Consider the following 21,137-nt stretch of genomic DNA (forward strand, 5'->3'; position numbering starts at 1 on the left):
GCTCTATATTCTGTTTCATTTATCCAATTTTTTTTATGACAATGTCATACTGTTTTGATTACTATAGCTTTCTAAAATAGTTTGAAATCTGTTGTGGGGTGGGGGGAGGAATACTGGAGTGGATTGCCATGCAATCCAAGATCCAGGGGATCTTTCCAACCCAGGAATCGAACCCATGTCTCTTACACCTCCTGCAATGGCAGGTGGGTTCTCTTACCACTAGCACCACCTGGGAAGCCCCAGGACCTAAACACAGGCACTCTGGCTTCAGAGACCACCTTTATCCCTTGGCTGTATTGTCTACCTTTTCCCAGATAATCCTGAATTAATTATAAAATTTAATCAACTGGTTAATCTATCCATCTTAGGAACTACTCTTCCCTGACATTCTTTGTTGTTATCTTTTCCCCTACATATAGCTAGCTCTTTATGCATTCATCATGTCTACAGCTCCATGCTGACAGCCCTGTGTGGGAACGGAAGCCTGCCATTTTGTCCATTTGAGCTGGCAAAATATTGCTCTCCTTGTTCTGGTAACTTCCAGGCTTGGCTTTCTTTCCCAGGTCCAGAGCATCCAATTCATGGAGTTCTCAGAAGTGGAGAACCAGGATGAGTACTACAGTATGGGTGCTGGTTACATCCACACCCAGGACCAGCAAGGAGTGTATGTCATGTATGATGAAGCCTTGAGTGGTCTGAAGGACCTAGAGACAGAACTGCTGCTTGTGGCCAGCCATTACATTGAGAGAGAAAAAGGTCAGAAGTCAGATTTTTAAAAATCAACCAGACAAAAATCAACCTATCCAAACGAACAAAAAACGCTAAGGGCTCTATTTAACACCTCCCACCTCAAAATATAAACACATGTATAATAGTATTGGAAAATTCAATAAGCATTTATACCTCCCCAACACACACCACTCTAGAAAAGATAAAGTTTTGTTTCCAGCTCAAGTCCCCCATTTGTTGGAAACTGTAACTTGGTTATAGTTCTTATTATTGTTTAGACTCTACTTGTTGTCCAGTAGCATTTCTGCATTACGTAAGTAGTAGGTGCAGGGCCCTGAGGGAAGCAAAGTAAGCAAGTGAAATTAATGACTTTTTTTTCTAAGTGACAAAAAAAGAAATGATTGACCTTGGGGAAACCGCAATTAGAAGCAGAGATATTTCTGAGTTCCTAACAAAAAACCACCAGGATGCAAGAAGACCTGGCTAGGAAAATGTCAGACAAGCCCCAGAGGGAGAAAGCATTAGTCAGTGTAATCAAATAACCCATAATCTGTATTCTCTCTTTCTTTTGGCATCACTCAAATTTATCCAGTTTTAGAAACCAATGAGGTAAGAATATTCCTTTTGGAATAATATGATGCCATTAGTTAGTATTCCATTTGAAAAGAAATTAGAGTTTCTAGATGAATTGCAACACCTAGAGGGAAATTTAGCAAGAGATTGTGCTATTTTGTAATATATGTAGACTTTAAGGATAATTCATGTTTGTATTATTATAAAAATTTTTTCCAAGAATGTTTGACAGTTAACCTTTCAGATCCCAGACAGAATTAATTTAGTATTAGTTTGAATTCTTTGTCCTCCCTTTGCCACAGACCATTTGGGATCTGAATCATGGGATGCAGTGATGCATCCAACATTCCAGGGCACCTAATTTCAACTTTTAGCTTTTATCTTTACTGGTGATCCTACATACCAATGCCTCATTTTTGCTGATGTTAATTTGTAATATGATGCGACTGTGTTTAGCTACTAAGAACTTACTTTGACTGAAATACTTAGTCACATGAGCAGGTCTCACTGAGCTAGTGAGTATACAGTCCCTCATTGTGAAATGATTTCCCAACTGCTGCTGGAGAAATTCCTGACCAATGGCTTTCTGTTGTTCAGTACCCATCATATACTTGATAATCACTAAACCTGAAAATCCCTTGCTTTTTAATATTTTATTCTGAAACAGACTGCTTAAAATTTTAAGCAATAATAATGCTGACAATGAAAACTTACAGTACTTTAGTGGGAAAATATTTTAGCTGAATAATGGCAATGGTTTCCCTTACTGATTTAAGTTAGTAATTAGCACAATTAAGAAATACCTTAGAAATTTCCCTGAAAATTTTTGACTTAGTTGGCATCAATTGATACAGCAGTTTAAACTAGGTTTGTTGTTAAACCACCAGGAACCTGTTTTTACAGAGGAGAAATATATGTTTTGCTTTTAAATTACAGGTTTGAGGAGATTTTAGTAAATCTTTCATGTTAACTGAATTTTGGTTTATATTTCTAAAATTAGTCTTTTAAAAGTAAAAACAAAAACCTCTGTTGATCTAGAAGTCAGCAAGTATGAACTTAAGACCTACCTAGTCTTGCCCACATCTCTTTAGCCAATTCTTAGGAATCCCAGTTACCCATTTAGTGTTTTCATTCCTGAGAGGGAGCTGACAATCTGAGGGCTCCATTTCTACTAGGAATACCTCTGTAGTGAGGCCTGTCTCTAATCATTTTCCTCTTTTTCTCTCCCAGGTCACAAAGAGGGCAGCAAGTCACATATTGACCAGGACTGGGGATGGACCCATGCAGGTGCGGACAGATTTGCTGTGCTGTATGACATGTGGACTTGGGAAGCAACTTTTCTAGAAAGCAAGCGCCAGGTATTTTTGCCTAGAAAACAAAACACCTATTAAAAACATTGTTATAAAACCCAATGTATTTTTTTAAACCCCATGGGTCTTTTAGGGCAACTCCCAATGAAGTGAATAAGTATTTTAAGAATCTTAGCTAGTTGTAAGTATATAATCAATTTTATGTTCTTTACTGTGGTTCTTTGTTATAAAAAACAAAATGTGAAGGATATGGCTTCAGCTTAAGGGAAATTTGTTAGAGGGCTGTATAATTTAGGCCCTTTAATGACGTGTATGCTTTTAGTGAGAATGTGTGATGATTCCATTCATGTTCATTGTGCTGTCAGGGACAGGCCTCACTTTGCTAAATGCAGACAAACCGACAGACCTTATTATGGTCTTTAGAAGGGTAGGCCACATGTGGGTGGGTGAGAGCAGTTGGGCAAGGATTTCCAGAAATGGAAATGACAGGATTTGAAGACTAGATGTTGGCATGAGAGAATGAGGGTGGAATTAAAATGACTTCCTCAGGCTCAGGGAAGAGGCTGTCGACTGAAACAGAATGAAAGAAGAGGGGCCTCTTTAGAGGGGAACATTTTTTTGAGTCTAGGACACAAGGCATGTGAGGAGTTTGCTAAAACCCAGGTGTGAATGTCTTCCCAGGTGGCACTAGTGGTAAAGAATCTGTCTGCTAATGCAGGAGACCTGAGGGACATGGGTTTGATCCCTGGATCGGGAATATCCCCTGGAGGAGAGGGCATGGCAACCCACTCCAGTATTCTTGCCGAGAGAATCTCATGAACAGAGGAGCCTGGCAGGCTACAGCCCATAGGGTCACAGAGTTGGACACAACTAAAGCAACTTAACATGTATGCATGAATGTTTTATGGGAGTTGTAGGTTTGAAGTTCAGGAGCAGGTATGAGCTGAGATATAAAGATGTAAGTCAAACCATAGTAATGTATCAAAATGAGTAGGTAAAGAGATGTCTGAAACGGGTCCCTGGGAACACTTACATTTAAGGGGAAGGTCATGGGACAAGAGTCCATGAGAGGAACAAGGAGTAGCCAAAGAGACTGCAGCAAAAAGAAAAAGATAGCATTAGGAAAGCCCACAGAAAGAAAAGAATCTTAATTAGGAGACGATGATTACCTGTGTGGAGAACAGCTGAAACATGAAGAAATGTGAGTCCTAACAACCAGACAGTGGGGTTAGCCATCAGGCAGTCATTGTTAGCTTTGTAGGACTCTCTCAAAGAGCCGCAGAGGTGGAAACCAGGTCACAGGGCAGTGTGATGTGGTAAGAGGATGTGGAGGGGGAAATGTTTTCTTTGAATTGTTTTTCTAGTAGAGGGTTTTACTATTTCATCTACCCTCTGGTCTGTTACTCATGGAGATGTAGATCATCCAATTTTGGAAAACAACTGGCTAGACTTACAGGGTGCAAGCCGTAGCTTTGAAAATTGTTCCTCTTTCCAAAGACAACTGACCTCTCGAGTGTGCATCTGGACACTTGATCTGTCAATTAGAAGCTCACTGTGATCAACTGAGGAAATGGGAGATTTAGCCTCATAGTATAGAAACTGGAGAGGCTGCATTAAGTGTAAGTAATACAAAATCCTCAAACTCAACATGTTTATTGGTCCGGACGTGAGTTGTAGGCAGTACCCCTTTTCTGTGCTTTCCCCACCTCTGTTTTCAGTTCTTCTAGGCCTCCTATGGAGGACTTGATGATAGAGAAGAACAGAAAGGCAGAGAGTAATAAAGAAACAAACCAATTTCTCCTCACTTTGGCCTAGTGTTCATTCTGTGCTAAGTTACCAGGGCTGTCTACTAGTTTCTTCTATGGTACATGAAAATATTTTAACTTAAAACAACCATTGAAAATAATCTCCCTCCTTTCTACCCTGAGAATAAGTTCCCTATAGAAACTGACTTATCTATGCCAAAACCTGGAAAATGTAGCCTTCCAAGACAATTTCTGGAATTCCAGAAATTGTCAAAATTGCCAAATTCCAAAAATTGCCAAAATTTTAATTGATAAACCAGACTTTTATCTAGAATACAATTGATTTCCCCCAGTACTGATTCTACTGCTAAATGTCTTCAGCTGTTTTTGATTGTTAACTATATTGAAATCACTAACGTTAAAAATTGCTCAAACATATTAGGTTGCCTTAAATCCTTCAAGTAACCATATTATATAAACTGCTCATAAAAATAGAGCTGGTATGAGTTTAGGTGGATTAAGAGACTCAGAAGCCAGGCATCAGCTGTGCCAGTTCCTAAGTGACATTTATACCAACTGCTAATTCTCTCCACAGCCACCAGAGGACACATTTTCAGGATAATTTGAATTAGTGTTTAGAGCACTAAGAAAAGGGAGGGGTGGGGGCAGAAAATTCTGTGACAAGATGTGTCTGTTACTGATTTTCTCTTTTACACTTTCATTTGACCTAAAGTACTATTTTTAAAAGTTTTTTTAAATCCAAGAAATAGAAAGAGGCTTAGGTTAAAAAAAATGTCTATAAACACAGTATGGTTTGAGATTATTCATTCTGGCTCTTTTCTATTTTCTCCAATATTTGATGCCTACCATCAGTGTGCACCACACATTATTTTGCCTGCAAGTTGGCCCTTGACATACACAGGTGACATTTGACAGGCTAGGAAGACTTCTTAGACAAATGCCAGTCCAGAGTTCAAATGGAAATGAGCCAGTTAGCAAACAGATAATAAATAGAACCTGTGAGGTGTAAAGATCACGGCCCTACCCCTGATGAGAAAGAATTCATAATAAAATTATGCAAAGGGCCATCTGAGAGCTTTAGAAGGTGGAGGGCAAAGCTTGAAAAAAGACTTGTCAATTTAAAAAGAGCTGAATTTTTCTTCTCAACAACTGGGGGTGCCAGGTAAAATATGAGAATATTTGTGACATACTAAAAAAAAAGTATTAGTTGTTTATCAGCAATTCAAATTTAATTAGATGACCTGTATTTTTATTTGTTAAACCTGGTAATTCTACCAACAACAAAGTGATGATGGCAATTTAGCACCTGCCTCTGCAACCTGGTATCACCAGATTGGAATCAGTAGCAAGAACCCTCCCCACAATCTTCCCCTGCCAAATAACCAAACAATAGGGCTCATTGTACAAAAGCAGGTCACAGCAATACAAATTCTATAAACCAGCTCCTGGAATTGCCCTGGTCCAGCCAAAAAGGTTTAAATTCATTGAGAATGATTTAGGGAAGTTACTGTTTCTTTCTTAATCTTCTCCTAGGCTATTGAGTGACAGCCTTCTTACCCCATCACTCTTTTGTTTCTGCTTTGTCGTCTGCTATTTAATAACTGAATGCTACTCTAGAGTAGAGAGCTCTGTGGATGGAATAAGGTCATTTAGATCACTCTGCTGGCTTCATTTTCCCTGAAGCTCACTTAAAAGCAAGGGATCTGCACCTTTCTTCATTTCACACTCTGAGGTGTGTGAATTTTTAACTTGTGGAGCACACTCTGTGTCCTAAGCTTTTAGCTTCTTCTGGTGTTATCCTTTGTATTCTAAGGTTGACCCAAGTTCCCATGGACCAGTGTTTCCCAAAGTGCATCCTGCAAAACTGGTTGCTAAATAAAGTGCCCCAGGCTCTCCCTCCTTGAGCCTTAGCACTGAATAGCCTTCAGACACTGGACATCTATTGCTAAGGCAATATTTGATTCCTAGGCTTCTATTGATTCTCAAGTGTTTGCCTTCTTGGGAGCCTCAGGAGTTATTATTGCAAGATGGAGACACTCCTGGCTTTTATTGCCACTTGGGTTCCTTTACTTCCTCCTGAGCTATTGCCATCTATATTCAAGCAGTGCTTACACCCTCTCAGTTCTTTCTGGTCTTTCATTCCTAGCTATGGACTCTACACAATGAAAGGTGCTCTTTATCTCCTTTTAGGAAATTCCTTAGTTTGTTAAGAAATGGGCTGGCTCCCAGGCCTCAAACCAGCAGGAAGACCACTACCCAAGGAAACAAAAAATGCTTTAATGCATCTCAAAGTGTGCTTGGCTATCAGGTTAGCAAAAATTGCAGACTCAACAATCCATTCCTTGCTGTCAACTAAATGAACTCACGGGGCACACCTGTGTCTTTGGTGCTACAGCCGCCCTAGGAGCTGAGGCCTTTCAGAAACATGAAGCCTGCATTAGAGGAGTAGGTAAGAGAAGACTGAGGAGGGGCATGTTGAGCTGAAACTCGAGGGATGATGTTGGATTATATGGGCAGAGGAAAATAATCCATTGCATTGTGAGGCTGGTGGGAGCAGAAGTTCAGAAGCTTTCAGCCAGAGTTGATTTTGTCCATCAGGTGATATAGACTCAGTGTTTAAGATCTAAAGGCTTTTCAGGGACCATTGGATATATGTGCTATCTGAGAGAAAGAAAACATGCATTACGTGGATATACGAAAAGGAAAATACAAAATAGATACCAATAAATGCTTAAATGACATGTCCATAAAATGTGAAAACTTTGAGTACTTAGAAACATCTCATTACATGTGAAAATAATTTATAGATCAGATTTTCTCACTTCATAAAAATCCTCAAGTACATACTACCCAGAAATCAGTCATCATTAATGAAATGTATTGCTCATAGCCAAACAATTTGAAAAGCAAAATTATAAATATCATTTAACATTTTTACAAAAAAAATTGATTAGGATATGAGTTTTAATATATTTGATATAGTATGGGACAGGGTTTCCAAAAGTAAGTGTGTCTAAGGCCTATGAAAGTTTTAAAACAACCCCAAAAGAGTAACTGCATTATTCAGAACTACTTGCATATCAGCTCTTAGGTATCTGTTTGAGATTGCAGTCCAGTGAACTCTGAAGAGCTTTTTCTGATTAGCACTATGACTGCTGCTGCTGCTGCTGCTAAGTCGCTTCAGTCGTGTCCGACTCTGTGCAACCCCATAGACGGCAGCCCACCAGGCTCCCCATCCCTGGGATTCTCCAGGCAAGAACACTAGAGTGGGTTGCCGTTTCTTTCTCCAATGCATGAAAGTGAAAAGTGAAAGTGAAGTCGCTCTGTTGTGCCCGACTCAGCAACTTCATGGACTGCAGCCTTCCAGGCTCCTCCATCCATGGGATTTTCCAGGCAAGAGTACTGGAGTGGGGTGCCATTGCCTTCTCCAGCACTATGACTAATTATACGCACGTAAAATTGACACGCAGAACAGAAATTCCCTAAGTACATAAACAAATGTAAAAACAAAAGAAAGAGCATATCTTTCTGAGTTTCTTCAACAGTTAGTGTGGGGAAGCCTTCTTCAGTTTTTAGAAAAGACTTGTGAACTCCAGTAAAACAGAAGCTTCTCGGATGCTCTTAAGAGTTCTGTCCATAGGCCCTTCCGAGTGGAGTCTGATCTGGAATAAATGCCTTTATATTTAGAGGGGACTTGCCTCCGCCACTTGCCATTCTAACCCCTCCCCCACCATTTCTACATATGTGACACTTAAATAGGCAAGCTATTAAAGAGAAGGTGTCATAAATGGGGCTGATGATATAGAAGAGGGGTGGAGGCTACTTGCCTACCTTTGGTAATAGAATAAAATAGGGGGAAGAGAGTGGGTCTGTGGGAAAAGGTGCTGAAGATAAATGTATTGGGTGAAGTGACACCGAATGCACTGTCTCATTGGAACCTATAATTATTAGATGTTGTATTATTCGTGCTATTACTCCCCTTTGGTGTGTAGAGAGCAGGGGAAGAGGGGACAGAGGTGCACCGAGTGCTTTTTCCCCCGCCCTCCCTAGCTTGGTCTGTGCTGCGCTGGTGCTGCGGCTGCCCACCCGGGCCAATACCCAGAGGTGCAGGGCTGTCTCTCTCCTATAGATGGTGGGGGGCTTTCCAAAGCATGGAAATGGTTGGGAGCTCACCTCTCTTCCTTTGCTGGGCCCTGTCCTCTGACTATAAACCTTATTTACAGCTTCTTGACAGTTACTTTGAAGCCTACCAGCATGCATTGGACCCAGAGGAGAGATTTGCCTTAGCACAAGTGATCACAGACATCATGCACAGGTGCCCAAGGTTTGACTTCAGTCATCCTTACTTCATTAAGGCCTACCGAGAGGAATGCACCTGCCTGAGGCTTCACCTGCAGCTGGTGAGGGGCATCCTCAACCAGCACGTGAGTATATTTGGTTTTTTTTTTTAAGATTCCATGTGGGAAGGGGATGGAAAACACAGGTCAAAACTGAAAACTGTATTTTCCTTTCAGTACCAATTCAGAATCTGGGTTTCCTAGGACAGCATGTACACAATGTTTATTTGTAAGCTTATTTGCATTGTTGAATTCCAAGCATAACTACAGTCTTAAAGGGACGTTTCCAATCCTAATTACATTTAATGATCCACAAAGAATTTACAACCTGTTTTCATTCAATCACAGTTTATCTATAGTGAAAGGACTAAGCCTACCCCTTTGTAAGACATTAAATGTGTAAAATTATATTTGTTTTTCAAAAGGTTGCAACTATTTCTAGAACACTACAGGAAATGGTCACAGTCTATGATTTCCAGGGAAAAGCTAATGCAGTTCTTTAGGCCTGCTTAGAATTTTTTCCTTGTAGTCAATTATTTTACAGAAATCAGTTTTCTTGTGCCTCTTAAGATTGCCTAAAGCTGGTTGCCTTTGCTTTTCCTGACCGATCCTTGCCTCAGACTAAAAAACAACCATGTCTCTGTGTGAGGGAATCCCTAAAACTCATGTCTGGGTGAAAATTAGTCAAATAATGAAGATACACAAAGGGCTGATGTTCTGTTCTTCTCATGCCAAGGCTCATAACTCACATCCATGGGAAAGTTTAACTTTTCTAATTTTAACTTTTATGTGACATTTCTAGATAGAGTGTCAGCGTGAGTATGTTCAGAGGCTTTGGCAAAAAGGCCGTCCAGATGCTAGCAATACATTTGGACTTCCCCTTAACATAATTTGCAAACAACTCATTTCCATCAACAATAGCTGGTAAGTTGGTGTTGTCTTTAGACATTTTACATTTAATTTCTGGATAATTTAAGGGTATGCTGTTAAGTACACTACTGTTCTACAAAGCACCACTCGAGTATTTGGTGATGAGAGAAGTAAATATAAAAGGCATAGAAGAGGGATTCCTTTGTGAACTCAATATTGATTCACTTTGCAAATAAGGAATAGGAGGCCAGAATTTACACTTATGCCCCTGGGTGCAGAATCTTCATTCCCATGAGAAGTCCTAAAAAACCCAGTTGCTCTTAGAATGCTGTCAAAGGATTTATTAGAGGTGCCATACAAGTCAACATATATGAAACATGGATGTGCTTAAAATTTTTCAAAAAGGAATTTCTTTTTTCTAGCAAGTGTCAGCAGAAAGGTTTCTGCAGACTTATCTTGTGACCCCCCCCCACCCCACCCCTTTAAGTAGTAGATTGAATTTCCTGACATCACCCAGAGAGAGTACATAAGGTCACCTCCTTGATATGTAGTGTGATTCACCCTCACCGTGCCTTTCCAGGCTTTGAGGGTACAGAGGAACCAAGAAGCTGGTGACAAGCTCCAAGCTGGTCTGGAGCTTTACTTCTATGTAGGTACAGAAAGGCCCTTGACTTGACTGATACTATATCCTTTATTTCCAAAGGAATAACCCACAGACAAGTGTTTTACTCTTTCTGCCCTCATTCATTTATAAAATATAACATTTTTATGGCAAACATGAATGATTCCAGTAGTTGTATACAGAACTTAAAAACCGTCTTCATTATCATTTTGGGAAGAAAAAGGGATAAAGAATCAGGTGAAAAATAGAAATAGTCATGGAAGGTATTTATTTAATATTTAGACACTTTGAAGTCATCTTGTTCTCAAATATTTGGCTAATGAAATGTTGACAGGTTTTCCATATACGATTTTAGATTTTTTTTTTTTCTATTTTGTTGAGATACAATTGACATACAGCACTGTATAAATTTGAGCTTGCCAAGTGGCAATCGTGGTAAAGAACCTACTTGCCAAAGCGGGAGACATAAGAGATACATGTTCGGTCCCTGAGTCAGGAAGATCCTGGAGGAAAGCCTGGCAACTCACTCTATTATTCTTGCCTGGAGAATCCCATAGCCGGCTATACAGTCCATAGCATTGCTAAGAGTTGGACACAACTGAAGCAGCTTAGCACCCATGCATATATAAATTTAAGGTATACAGCATAACGATGTGACATACAATGAATCTTATTCTTACTGGCTTTTAGAGTAAACTATGTCTTAAAAAAAGTTCACATTAAAGCAAAAAGCATGTTGTGTAACCTGATGGGCTCCCTGGACAGCCTCTAAGGCCCTGTTGAGCTTCCAGTTTTTTATAATGCCCTGGATTGTAAGAGTGTTTTATTGGTCTTGAAAAATATAAGATCTGGAAATAGATTAAGTTCTTCATCGTGTAAAATTTGCCATTAATTGTTTCTTTTCATTAAGCTCGGCTTTGAAAAACATTTATCTGCTGGAGTTCCACCCTTCCCTGGGCCTGGCTTCCTGTATCCCCAGCGCCCTCGAGCACCTCCTCAGGGAGGCCCGCCACACTTGCAGGCCCACATCAGCCAGTGCCCTCACCTTGCTGGAGAGACGCGTGCTACGGCTGGCCCTGGATGTGTGGCTCACCCCAGCCAAGCCCCAGTCCTGGTACAGTGCACAGCTCCAGAAAGATGTAGGTTCTCTGAAGGAGTTAGGTGGGTCCTTGGCAAAGAGAATGTTTCCTCCCAGATGTTACTACTTAGCTTTGTTTTTGTTTGGCTCTATTCCCCTCCTGTTTGGCCAGAGATAGATCATAGTCCTAGGGCTTGCCAACATTTTTATGGCTTTTTTTGTTATTTTGGTCAACGTTTCCAGTTTATCGGGGTGCTGCTACAGTTATTATTTAAAGGGAAATGTACACAAGTAGGGGGAAAGTATTTTCTGGATCGTTATAGTTTAGCAATATATATTTTTTAATTAATTTTTTTTCTTTCTAAGACTCTTCCTAAAATGTACTGTTTTGTCCTGAGCTAAAATCTGGTAGAGGAGAGACAGCACTGAGTGAGGAGTCAGTAATCAGGACTAAGTTCAGCCCTGCCATTAACTTGGGTTTCCCTGATAGCTCAGTTGGTAAAGAATCCACCTGCAATGCAGGAGACCTGGGTTTCTAATTTGACCTTACTCTCTGTGGGTTCTTGCTATAAGATAAAGGAAACGTCCAGGCTTCAGCTGCCAAAAATATCTGTTCCACAGGTTTATCTCAGCCTCCTATCTTCTCCAGTTCAAACAAAAGTTTATTTCATTTTAAATTAATTTTAAGTTGATCAAAAAATAGAATTCAGAGTTTTAGCAAAAGAGGAAAACAGAAAATTACCCTAAATATAACCACTCAAATGCATTTGTTTTTTTTTTTTTTTTTTTTTTTTAGGAAAACATTTCTTGTTATTTATAGGTTACATGATTAAATACAGAGGAAGATCTGAGAAACATGCTATATACAAATAATTATAATACCAGGTTAAAATGATATTATGAAAGTAGAGATAAAGTGCTACTTAGGTTCAAAAGGGAAGTTGAAGTTCTAGCTTTGAGAGCCCAGTGGTGGTGGAATGATGCTAGGAGGAGGCCTGCGCATGGTTATGGTGTATCATTCCTTAAAATGCTGATCAATGCAGTTGGCCACTATTTTGATGGAAACATTTACATCGATATTCATAAGGGATATTTGCCTGTAGTTTTCTGTTCTGGTAGTATCACCATCTTGCACTGGTATCAGTGTGGATACCATCGCGTTGCTATACTGGACTTCTGAAATGAGTTAAAAATGTCCTTTCCTCTCCAGTCTTTTGGGAAGAATTTGAGAAGCACTGGTGCTGGTTCTTTGTGCATGATTTGTAGAATCAAATGCATTTGTAATCATTATTTTTCTGAATTCAAGTATTCCTATATACGTATTTTACATAGTTCTTTCTAATCATATCCTTCATATACTATCTGCTGTTTTTCTCAGTTGCTTCATATTATATATTCTTCCATGTTGCTAATAGTCTTTATACTTAACCTTTATGACCACAAAATTCCTTTAAGCGGTGAGTGATAATTTATCCAACCATTTCCCTATCGATGGGCATTCAAGTAATTTCCAATGTTTTATTATTATTAAAAATTCCATAAGATACATCTCTATGCTCACAGATTTTACCATATTTTGAATCAATTCCTTTGGATAGATTCTTGGAATTGGATTTACTGAAACAAAATTTAAGTCTTTGGGTACATGTTGGCAGATCACTTTCCAGAAAAGTCATGCCAAACTGTAATACCACCAATAGTGTCTAAGGGTACCAGTTCTGCAATACTCTACAGTGTTAGGTGTAAGCATATAATGTCTGTGCTAATATATGCATATAATATATAAAGGTGGCATTACACTGTTAATTTTCTTCCTTTGCTTTTTGTTGAGATTAAATATTCTTCCAAATGTCATGATACTAGCTGTATTTTTTATGAATTTTCTATTCTTCCCCTCAGTTTATTGTTCTCTTGGAATCCTAATATCATTCCTATCCACTTACACGAGCACTTCTTAAAAAAACTTTAATCGTTTGTCCATAATATTTTCTGCAACTATTTTCCCCAATTTGTCTTTTAAATTTTTAACAGAAACTTATTTTCATATAGTCAAATCTGTTTATCGTTTCCTTTGTGATTTCTTCTATCCTAAATCCAGAAAGCCAAACTTCCTCCAGATGTTTCATATTTGTCTTCCTTTATTCTAACTTCTTAAGGTTTTTACTTTATTTCAAAAATATTTAACTCCTTTTAGTTTTCCACCTGGAGTGTGTGTGCATGTGTGTGTATGTGTGTGTGAGTGAGTATGTGGTGTAAAATATGGCTCATAACAGAATTTTTCCCCACATTATTACCCTTGTAGCCTACTACCATTTATTGCGGATTATTTTCACACTGTATTATGGTACCAGGGTTTCCCTGTTGGCTCAATAGTAAAGAATCTGCCTGCCAATGCAGGAGACCCAGGTTTGATCCCTGGATCAGGAAGATCCCCTGAGAAGGAAATGGCAACCCATTTCAGTATTCTTGCTTGGGAAATTCCATGGAGAGGGGAACCTTGTGCACTATAGTCCGTGGGGTTGCAAAGAGTCAGACGCGATTTAATGACTAAAACAGCAGCAATTATGATACCAGATTTTTTAAATGTATTTTTAGTTCTCTTAAAAATTGTAGTGAATAATCTGGGCTACCTACTTAATCTCTCATTGATGCCACACAGTTTTATTTTTTATTGATTGATGGATTGTCACACTGCATGGCTTTCAGAATCTTAGTTTCCCCAACCAGGGATTGAACCCAGGCCCTCAGTAGTGAAAGCACCGAGTCCTAACCACTGGACCACCAGAGAATTTCCCATACAGTTTAAATTATTTTTTTTAATATTTTCAAATTGAGACCTAGAAATGATAAATATTCAGATTAATCTTTTGTACTGGGACAGAAAATGGGGCAGGTATTGCACTCAATAGACAAGCAGGAAATTAATAAATCTCTCTATCACTTTGGAAGACTTCAGTTGTCTAGAAATTGCATCCTTAAATAGGCAAGGCCTTTGGTAGATAAGTATATCTACTCTTGGGATGCCAAACCAGGAAAGACAGACTAGAGATGGTCCCCAGACTTGGTCCTTGCTGGAAGTGGTATATTAGAGGCTAGCAAAAATGTCAGAGCAGAGGAGGTGACCAAGGCAGGAGGATGTTAAAAAACCATGTAGTAACTTCACAAATCACCCAAGGCTTGGGTGACTTGAGCAGAGGAGCACTGAAGAGGCAGCTTGGTATACTCTAGAACTGCAGCTTGGAACTAGGAAAACTAAATTTATTCTTGATACTGTTGCCTGACCTTAGAAAATTTCAGTGTTGCTTCAGATCCCTAACTGATAAAATGGACATAATAGTATCTGTGATTCCTAAATCATGGGGATCTTGTGAAAATAAAAATGAGTTAATATACATGAAAATACTTGAAAATTTTGAAACTTTCAATTAGAGTTTATAAGAAATTATCATTATTATCACTGGTCACTAAAATACTTGAAATATATCAGAGACTTCTATTTAGGTCATCTTTGTCATTTCTCTCTTTATTTTGGCTTAAAACATTTATAATAATAATGCAAATGCTATGTACCAAGCACTTTTGCATATATTTAACTCAACCCTCTCAACAACCCTATGATACAGTTATGATTTATTAGTTCCTGTTAAAGCGGTTTTTCCAGTAGTCATGTATGAATGTGAGAGTTGGACTGTGAAGAAAGCTGAGTGCTGAAGAATTGATGCCTTTGAACTGTGGTGTTGGAGAAGACTCTTGAGAGTCCCTTGGACTGCAAGGAGGTCCAACCAGTCCATTCTAAAGGAGATCAGTCCTGGGATTTCTTTGGAAGGAATGATGCTAAAGCTGAAACTCCAATATTTGGCCACTTCATACGAAGAGTTGACTCATTGGAAAAGACCCTGATGCTGGGAGGGATTGGAGGCAGGAAGAGAAGGGGATGACAGAGGATGAGATGGCTGGATGGCATGACTGACTCGATGGACATGAGTTTGAGTAAACTCCAGGAGTTGGTGATGGACAGGGAGGCCTGGCGTGCTGCAATTCATGGGGTCGCAAAGAGTCGGACATGACTGAGCAACTGAACTGAACTGAGGTGCTGTTATTATCCTTACTGCCACTTTACAGATGATGAAACTGAGAGACAGTTAAATTGAGTGAATTGCCCTAAATCTCACAGCTTCTAAGTGCCAGAGCTAGAACTCAAGCCTAGGAACTCTGGATCCAGAGTCTGTGCTTCTGACATATTTTTCTTAATATGTTCAAATTTCTTCCTTTATTTTGTATTTTTAAAAGTATTCTGTTTTCTTTCAGCTATTTTCAGCTAAAGTGATGGGTGATCTCTTTCTTGTGGGGGAGACAGGCCTGCTTGCGCTCAAATCTGCAGCAGACCAAGGACAGAACCAAGGCCAAGATTCCCAAATGCTGCTCCTGGAAATGTTTTCCAAACTTTTGGAACTCTTGACCCTCCGGCATAGGCTGATAGAGATGAGTCTGGAGACTGTACACTTGGCACGGTCAGTAGGGGGACTCACGATTCGCATGGAGGGTAATAGACTCTGGATCTTCCTACCACAAGCCTTGCCCCATCTGTGCTCCCAGAGTAGCCAGAGTGAGCTTTCTAAATGACTGAAATGATGACCTCCCTTCCACCTTCCATCCCTCCTTGTTTCTCTTTTCAGGTCTCCCACAGGCCTCTCTCGCTACTCAGCTAGTCTTGGTTCTCCTCTAAGCACCTGGGCTTTTTCTCCATTCAGCCATTGCCTTTTAATTAGGTGCTTAATGTTGATTTATTAGTTTTCCTGCTAATGTAAGCTCCCTAAATGTAAAAGCTCTGTCCGTGTTGTTTTCCATAGTATTGGGTATGAAGACTGACCCTCATCAAGCACCTAATGATACTGAGTGCTCAAATATAATGAAGTTGAATAGCAGAGAAGAACCAGTGGAGGGCCTTCAGAAAGGAAAGAATGAGTCAGTGATAGCATCCAGGTGTGGTGGAAGTATGAAATGTTCAACAGGCAGGGAGAGAGAACACTTGGTGAGTTCTGTTTTTGCTTTGCGCATGAGAGGATGATAAGACATTTAAGTGAACATGTTCCCTAAACGGGAGAAATATGGAACTTGAGGATTTGTTGCAAACATATATGAGTTTCGTGTTCAGCCCCATGAGAGTCCCTGAAGACACAGAGAGTCCAATTATCCACCATAAACCATGATCTAGGACCTACTGTGTCCAGGGTCTGTACTGGGAACTTTCCATGTATTAGTTCATTTAATTCTCAGAATATTCTTATGTTATAATAGATTAATGATGTCCTTATGATATGATATTATGATATAATAGCTTGCAAACATTTTACAACCAAGAAAGTAGAGGCTCAGAAAAGTAATTTTCCTAAGATCACATAACCAGAAAGTAGTAGAAGCAGAAATCAAACTATGGGCCAAGATAATATTAACCACTATGATACTACCTCCTCATAATTTCTGATCCTTGTTCTCAGGGAGTTCACAATGTAAAAGTTACCCCTAATAAAGTTTAATATGATATTCTAGTCATATGAACAAAATACTATGGGAGCACAGGAAGTGGAGTATTTCATTCTTTCTAAGTGAATCAGAGAAAGCTCTACAGAAGAAGGCCTAGGGATGATTGTGTACCTCCACAATTCAAATGTTCAAGCCCTAAGCCCTAGTACCTCAGAATGTGACCTTATTTGGAGATAGAGTCTTTACAGAGAAAATGAAGTTATTAGAGTGGGCTCCTATGTAGTATATCTGGTGTCCTTCTAAGAAGAGCTGGTTTGGACACAGATGTATCCAGGAGGAAAACTGTGTGAAGCCATAAGGATGCGATGCTCATCTGTAAGATGAGGAGAGAACCTAGAACAGATCCTTCACTCAGAACCCTCAGAAGGAACCAGCCCTGCAACACTTTGATCTTGGACTTCTGTCCTCCAGAACTGAGACAGATTTCTGTTGTTTAAGCACCACCACCACCCCCCCCCCCCAGTTCTTGGTACTGTTTCACAGCAGCCTAGCAAACTAATGTAGGTGTCATTTGAACTCAGCCTTAATGTACCAACTTCTCAAGATGAAGACATGTGTTAAAATGGGGATAAGAGAAGAAAGGAGGGAATTCTAAATGCAGAAGGCTGAAATGCCACAGCAACATCTGAATGGAGCGTGGCTGCAAGTCATGGGGGAGTAGAGCTCAGAGTTGAAGGAGGACAGAGATGGGGTCACAGGTCACAGGTTCACAAAAGGGAGATGGTAATGGCCTAGAGTTGAATGACAGACTTCCCAAGGAGGACATGCGGAAGGTGAGAAGAGGACTGGGTTTGGAACCCCAGGAAACACCAGGAATTTGAAAATGAAGAGGAGAAGCCAGAAAGCAGTGGCAGCAGCAGTGGCGGGATGTGGGCAGTGGTGCTTGCCCCCCACCCTCCGCCCCAGCCAGGGCCCTGGCACGGGATGGGTGCAGCTCTTTGAGGCCCATCAGAGCAATGAGCAACTGTGTATCAACAGCCTGAGGGAGCAGCTGGTGGGAGTCCCCTCCCAAGAAATCTGGGTGACCTGCACAGGGTCCTGAAGAGTCTCCAAAAAGGCCAATGGCATGGCATGGGTGGTGGGGGAAAGAAAGTGAAGTCGCTCAGTCGTGTCCGACTCTTTGCGACCCCATGGACTATAGCCCGCCAGGCTCCTCTGTCCATGGGATTCTCTAGGCAAGAATACTGGAGTGGGTTGCCATTGGGTGGTGGGGGAAGGCTGCTTCAAAAAAAAAAGAAAAAAAAGGAGAAGCCAGTGAAGACAGAGTGGTTATGAGGCAGAAGCATGGAGATCCTGGATTCAGGAGAACAAAATGGTTCAAGGAGCAGACAGGCCAGCCCCGAGGATCTCTGAGAAAAAATGGTCAGCTTTCTACTGAGAGCAATGCTGGTGACCCAGGAGCGCTCGGAAGACAGAAGCCAGCTTGCAGGAAATGAGAGTTGGGGAAGTGCCCAAGCATATCTCCTCCTACCTTAACTACTATCTTTAACCATCATAGCTGAGGGCAGACTCAAAACCTTGTGACTCATTCATTTCACACCGGACTTGGCTACTTTTGTTTTGACTTTTGCTTTTGTGCTTATTCAGATGGCTTGGTTTTCCTACCACTTACTTTCCTTTTAGGGAAATTAACAGCAAATGTTCTTGGCTTTTTTTTTTTTTTTTTTTCACTTTTAGTCTCTATAAGGATTTGGCGTGTGAGATGGGTTTTGAAGAGTTCCATTTGTATCTGAGGCCTGTTCACTTTGAATCTGCATCACACAAGGACAAGGTGGTCCATCCACCTCCTGTCTTTATAACCTCTCTGCTGGAGGACAGTGACTGCGTAGACAGGTGAGCCTTGAGAGAGTCAAAGTAAAAATAATGAAACAGTAGAATAGCAGTGAAAAATAGTTTCTATCAGCACCCCAAATGCAATTGCATTCTAATCTCTCCCTTATAATCTATCTGCCACGATGTCAATGTTTTCTTTTCCTTTTAATAGGATGGGAAAAAATAAGATCTCAATCAAGGGGGATAATTGGATTAAAAACATTGAATAACTGAAAAACGGAAGAATCAGATTAGAGAGCTCAAATGGATGGACTCTCAGGCTCAGCAACCGCCCAGGGCAACCATGTTGCTTCCAGATAGAATGGGGTGTGAGGGTTGGTCTGATGGGGCAAGAATCATGGATCTCTGCCCAGGTCTCTGCTCTTACTTTCCCTGGGACCAGGAAAGACTCAGTCAAGGTTTTTAGCAACTGTTTGCTCAAAACTCTAATGCAATGTGTATCTAACATGTATGGCAATATTTCTGTCAGACTCTTTTGTTTGCCAGTATAAGAAGCCAACTCAAACCAGTGAAACCTCTTTTTCGTGCCCCATAGGTTTAGCCCATTGCCAAAAAGAAAACACTCTTACTAGTAACAGACCAGAATCTACTCAGTGGGGAAAGGGAATCTTCCCCCCCCACCCCATACAAAGTCAGTCTTTGATGTGTACCAGGGATAAACTCATCTCCCTCTTCTTTCCTTGTCTGTCTTCCCCTGAGGGTCTTAGCTCTGTCCTGGAGATTCCTGGTATGAGTCCCCCCACAAGGAAGGCAGAGCTGACTCTAAAGGAGGGAAGGTCACCTTTGCTTTGCTATTGTGTATCACTGCTCAGAGTATAGCAGTATGCTAAAGGAGAGAGCATAGGCTGGAATGAAGGGGTTAGGACCACAGAGTGAATTTCTCAACCTCAGAAATTTGAAATCTGAGGTTGGAAAACTCTCTTTGAGAGGGCTGTTCTTTACATCAGAGGTAGTTTAATAACATCCCCAATCTCTACCTACCAGATGTCAGCAGTATGCTTTCCCTCATTTGTGATGATCAAAAATGTCTCCAGCCATTACCACTTGTCCCCTGAAAGCAAAATCCCCCATGCTGTATCCTGTCATATAACCTAAACCAAAAAGATGATTTATTGTAAAGATACAAAGATATCTCACAGAAGCTGAAGGCAGGAAGTGTGATTGGGCCTCAAACGAGGCTAGGTCTCCAACCTGGAGCCAAGCTGTTCTCTGGATCATCAAGGGCCTCCTGCCAGAGCTGTTATTTTACACTGCTGTGAAAATAGGCCATATTTTTGTTCAGCCAGAATCAACCAATCAACACAAACTGTCTGAATATCCTGTGGCCTGGCCAAGTGGTGATTGGTCCTCCCAGTGATGACCCAGAGATCCTTCAAGATCTGAAGCACTTTCTGAATTTCCAGGGGAAGGTTTTTGCATTCAAGGAACTTGAATCTTGAATTTGCATTTGTTTTATGTATGTTAATCCTTCAAGTTATCACTTTGGCGTGCCATTACAACAACATATTACCAAACATGAGCATTATTGTTGTTGTTCAGTCAGCATTATTGTTGTTCAGTCGCTAAATCAGATCCAACTCTCTGTGACCTCATGGACTGCAGCACGCCAGGCTTCCCTGTCCTTCACTGTCTCTCAGAGTTTGTTTAAACCCATGTCCATTGAATCGGTGATGCCATCCAACCATGAGCATAGTGACTTACATTTTGAGAAGCTCATTCATGCATATTATCTCCGTTAAGATAGGTGATATTTCCATTTACAGATGAAGGAAACAAGATTCCTAGATATTCAATTACTTGACAAAGTCTTAGAGTTATGAATGAAGGACCATGTCCCAAGGCAGAAACATGGCTGCAAAGACCATTTAGATGATTGTTGGAGCCATGGGAGAGAGTGAGGAAGTGAATAAATGGGGCCAAGTCAGTGAGGGGCCTGTGCAAATGAGGTCAAGAAGGTAAGAGGAAATATGGAAGAGAGCAAAGGAATAGTGATCATGAGAAAAGAATTTCAGAAAGTCTATCTCAGATGGTTACCACAACCAAACTGCAAAAAGATTGAGGCCAGTAAGGACTGAAAAGACCCTGGAGCCCTTCAGCTTTTGAATGGAAATACTAAATCTTGTGTAAAATCTGTCCTTGCTGTTACTACTGGTATTTCAGAGCTGATCACGTCACTCTGTCCCTTCAGAACAGGCATCTCCTGGCTAACTGTATGGCACATCAAAACAACATCATGTTTCTTCTTGCAGATATTCTCCTGCTACTCTTGTCTTAGCTATCTCCGAAGTGGATGATAACCAAATTGGCAAATTTAGTTTTTATACAAAGGAAGCCATTCTTAAGGTAAATTATTTTTTTTTCTAAAAAGGAAACTAAAGTAAAATTAAGCAATTTGTTTGCATATTCCTTAAAAAGTATAATGTTTAATTCATATTAGTTTGACCCCGTATACAAGAAAAGATTTCACCTTCATAA

At 40.3% G+C, this 21,137-nt stretch overlaps 1 protein-coding gene across 2 annotated transcripts in view; it reads left to right on the forward strand.

The window, feature by feature from the left end:
* Positions 1-377: 377 nt before the first annotated feature.
* LOC123464615 overlaps positions 378-21,137 on the forward strand; it is a 57,535-nt gene continuing 36,775 nt past the window's right edge. For both annotated transcript variants that reach the window (XM_045161966.1, XM_045161967.1), the window contains exons 1-8: positions 378-756; positions 2,533-2,660; positions 8,602-8,802; positions 9,518-9,639; positions 11,118-11,346; positions 15,594-15,796; positions 18,507-18,662; positions 20,912-21,005. In XM_045161966.1, coding sequence (XP_045017901.1) covers positions 582-756; positions 2,533-2,660; positions 8,602-8,802; positions 9,518-9,639; positions 11,118-11,346; positions 15,594-15,796; positions 18,507-18,662; positions 20,912-21,005 — 1,308 coding nt within the window. In that variant the 5' untranslated portion in view covers positions 378-581. The remainder of the gene's footprint in view (positions 757-2,532; positions 2,661-8,601; positions 8,803-9,517; positions 9,640-11,117; positions 11,347-15,593; positions 15,797-18,506; positions 18,663-20,911; positions 21,006-21,137) is intronic.

Source organism: Bubalus bubalis, chromosome 10 (assembly GCF_019923935.1).
Source record: "Bubalus bubalis isolate 160015118507 breed Murrah chromosome 10, NDDB_SH_1, whole genome shotgun sequence".
In the NCBI taxonomy this organism is placed as follows: Eukaryota; Metazoa; Chordata; class Mammalia; order Artiodactyla; family Bovidae; genus Bubalus; species Bubalus bubalis.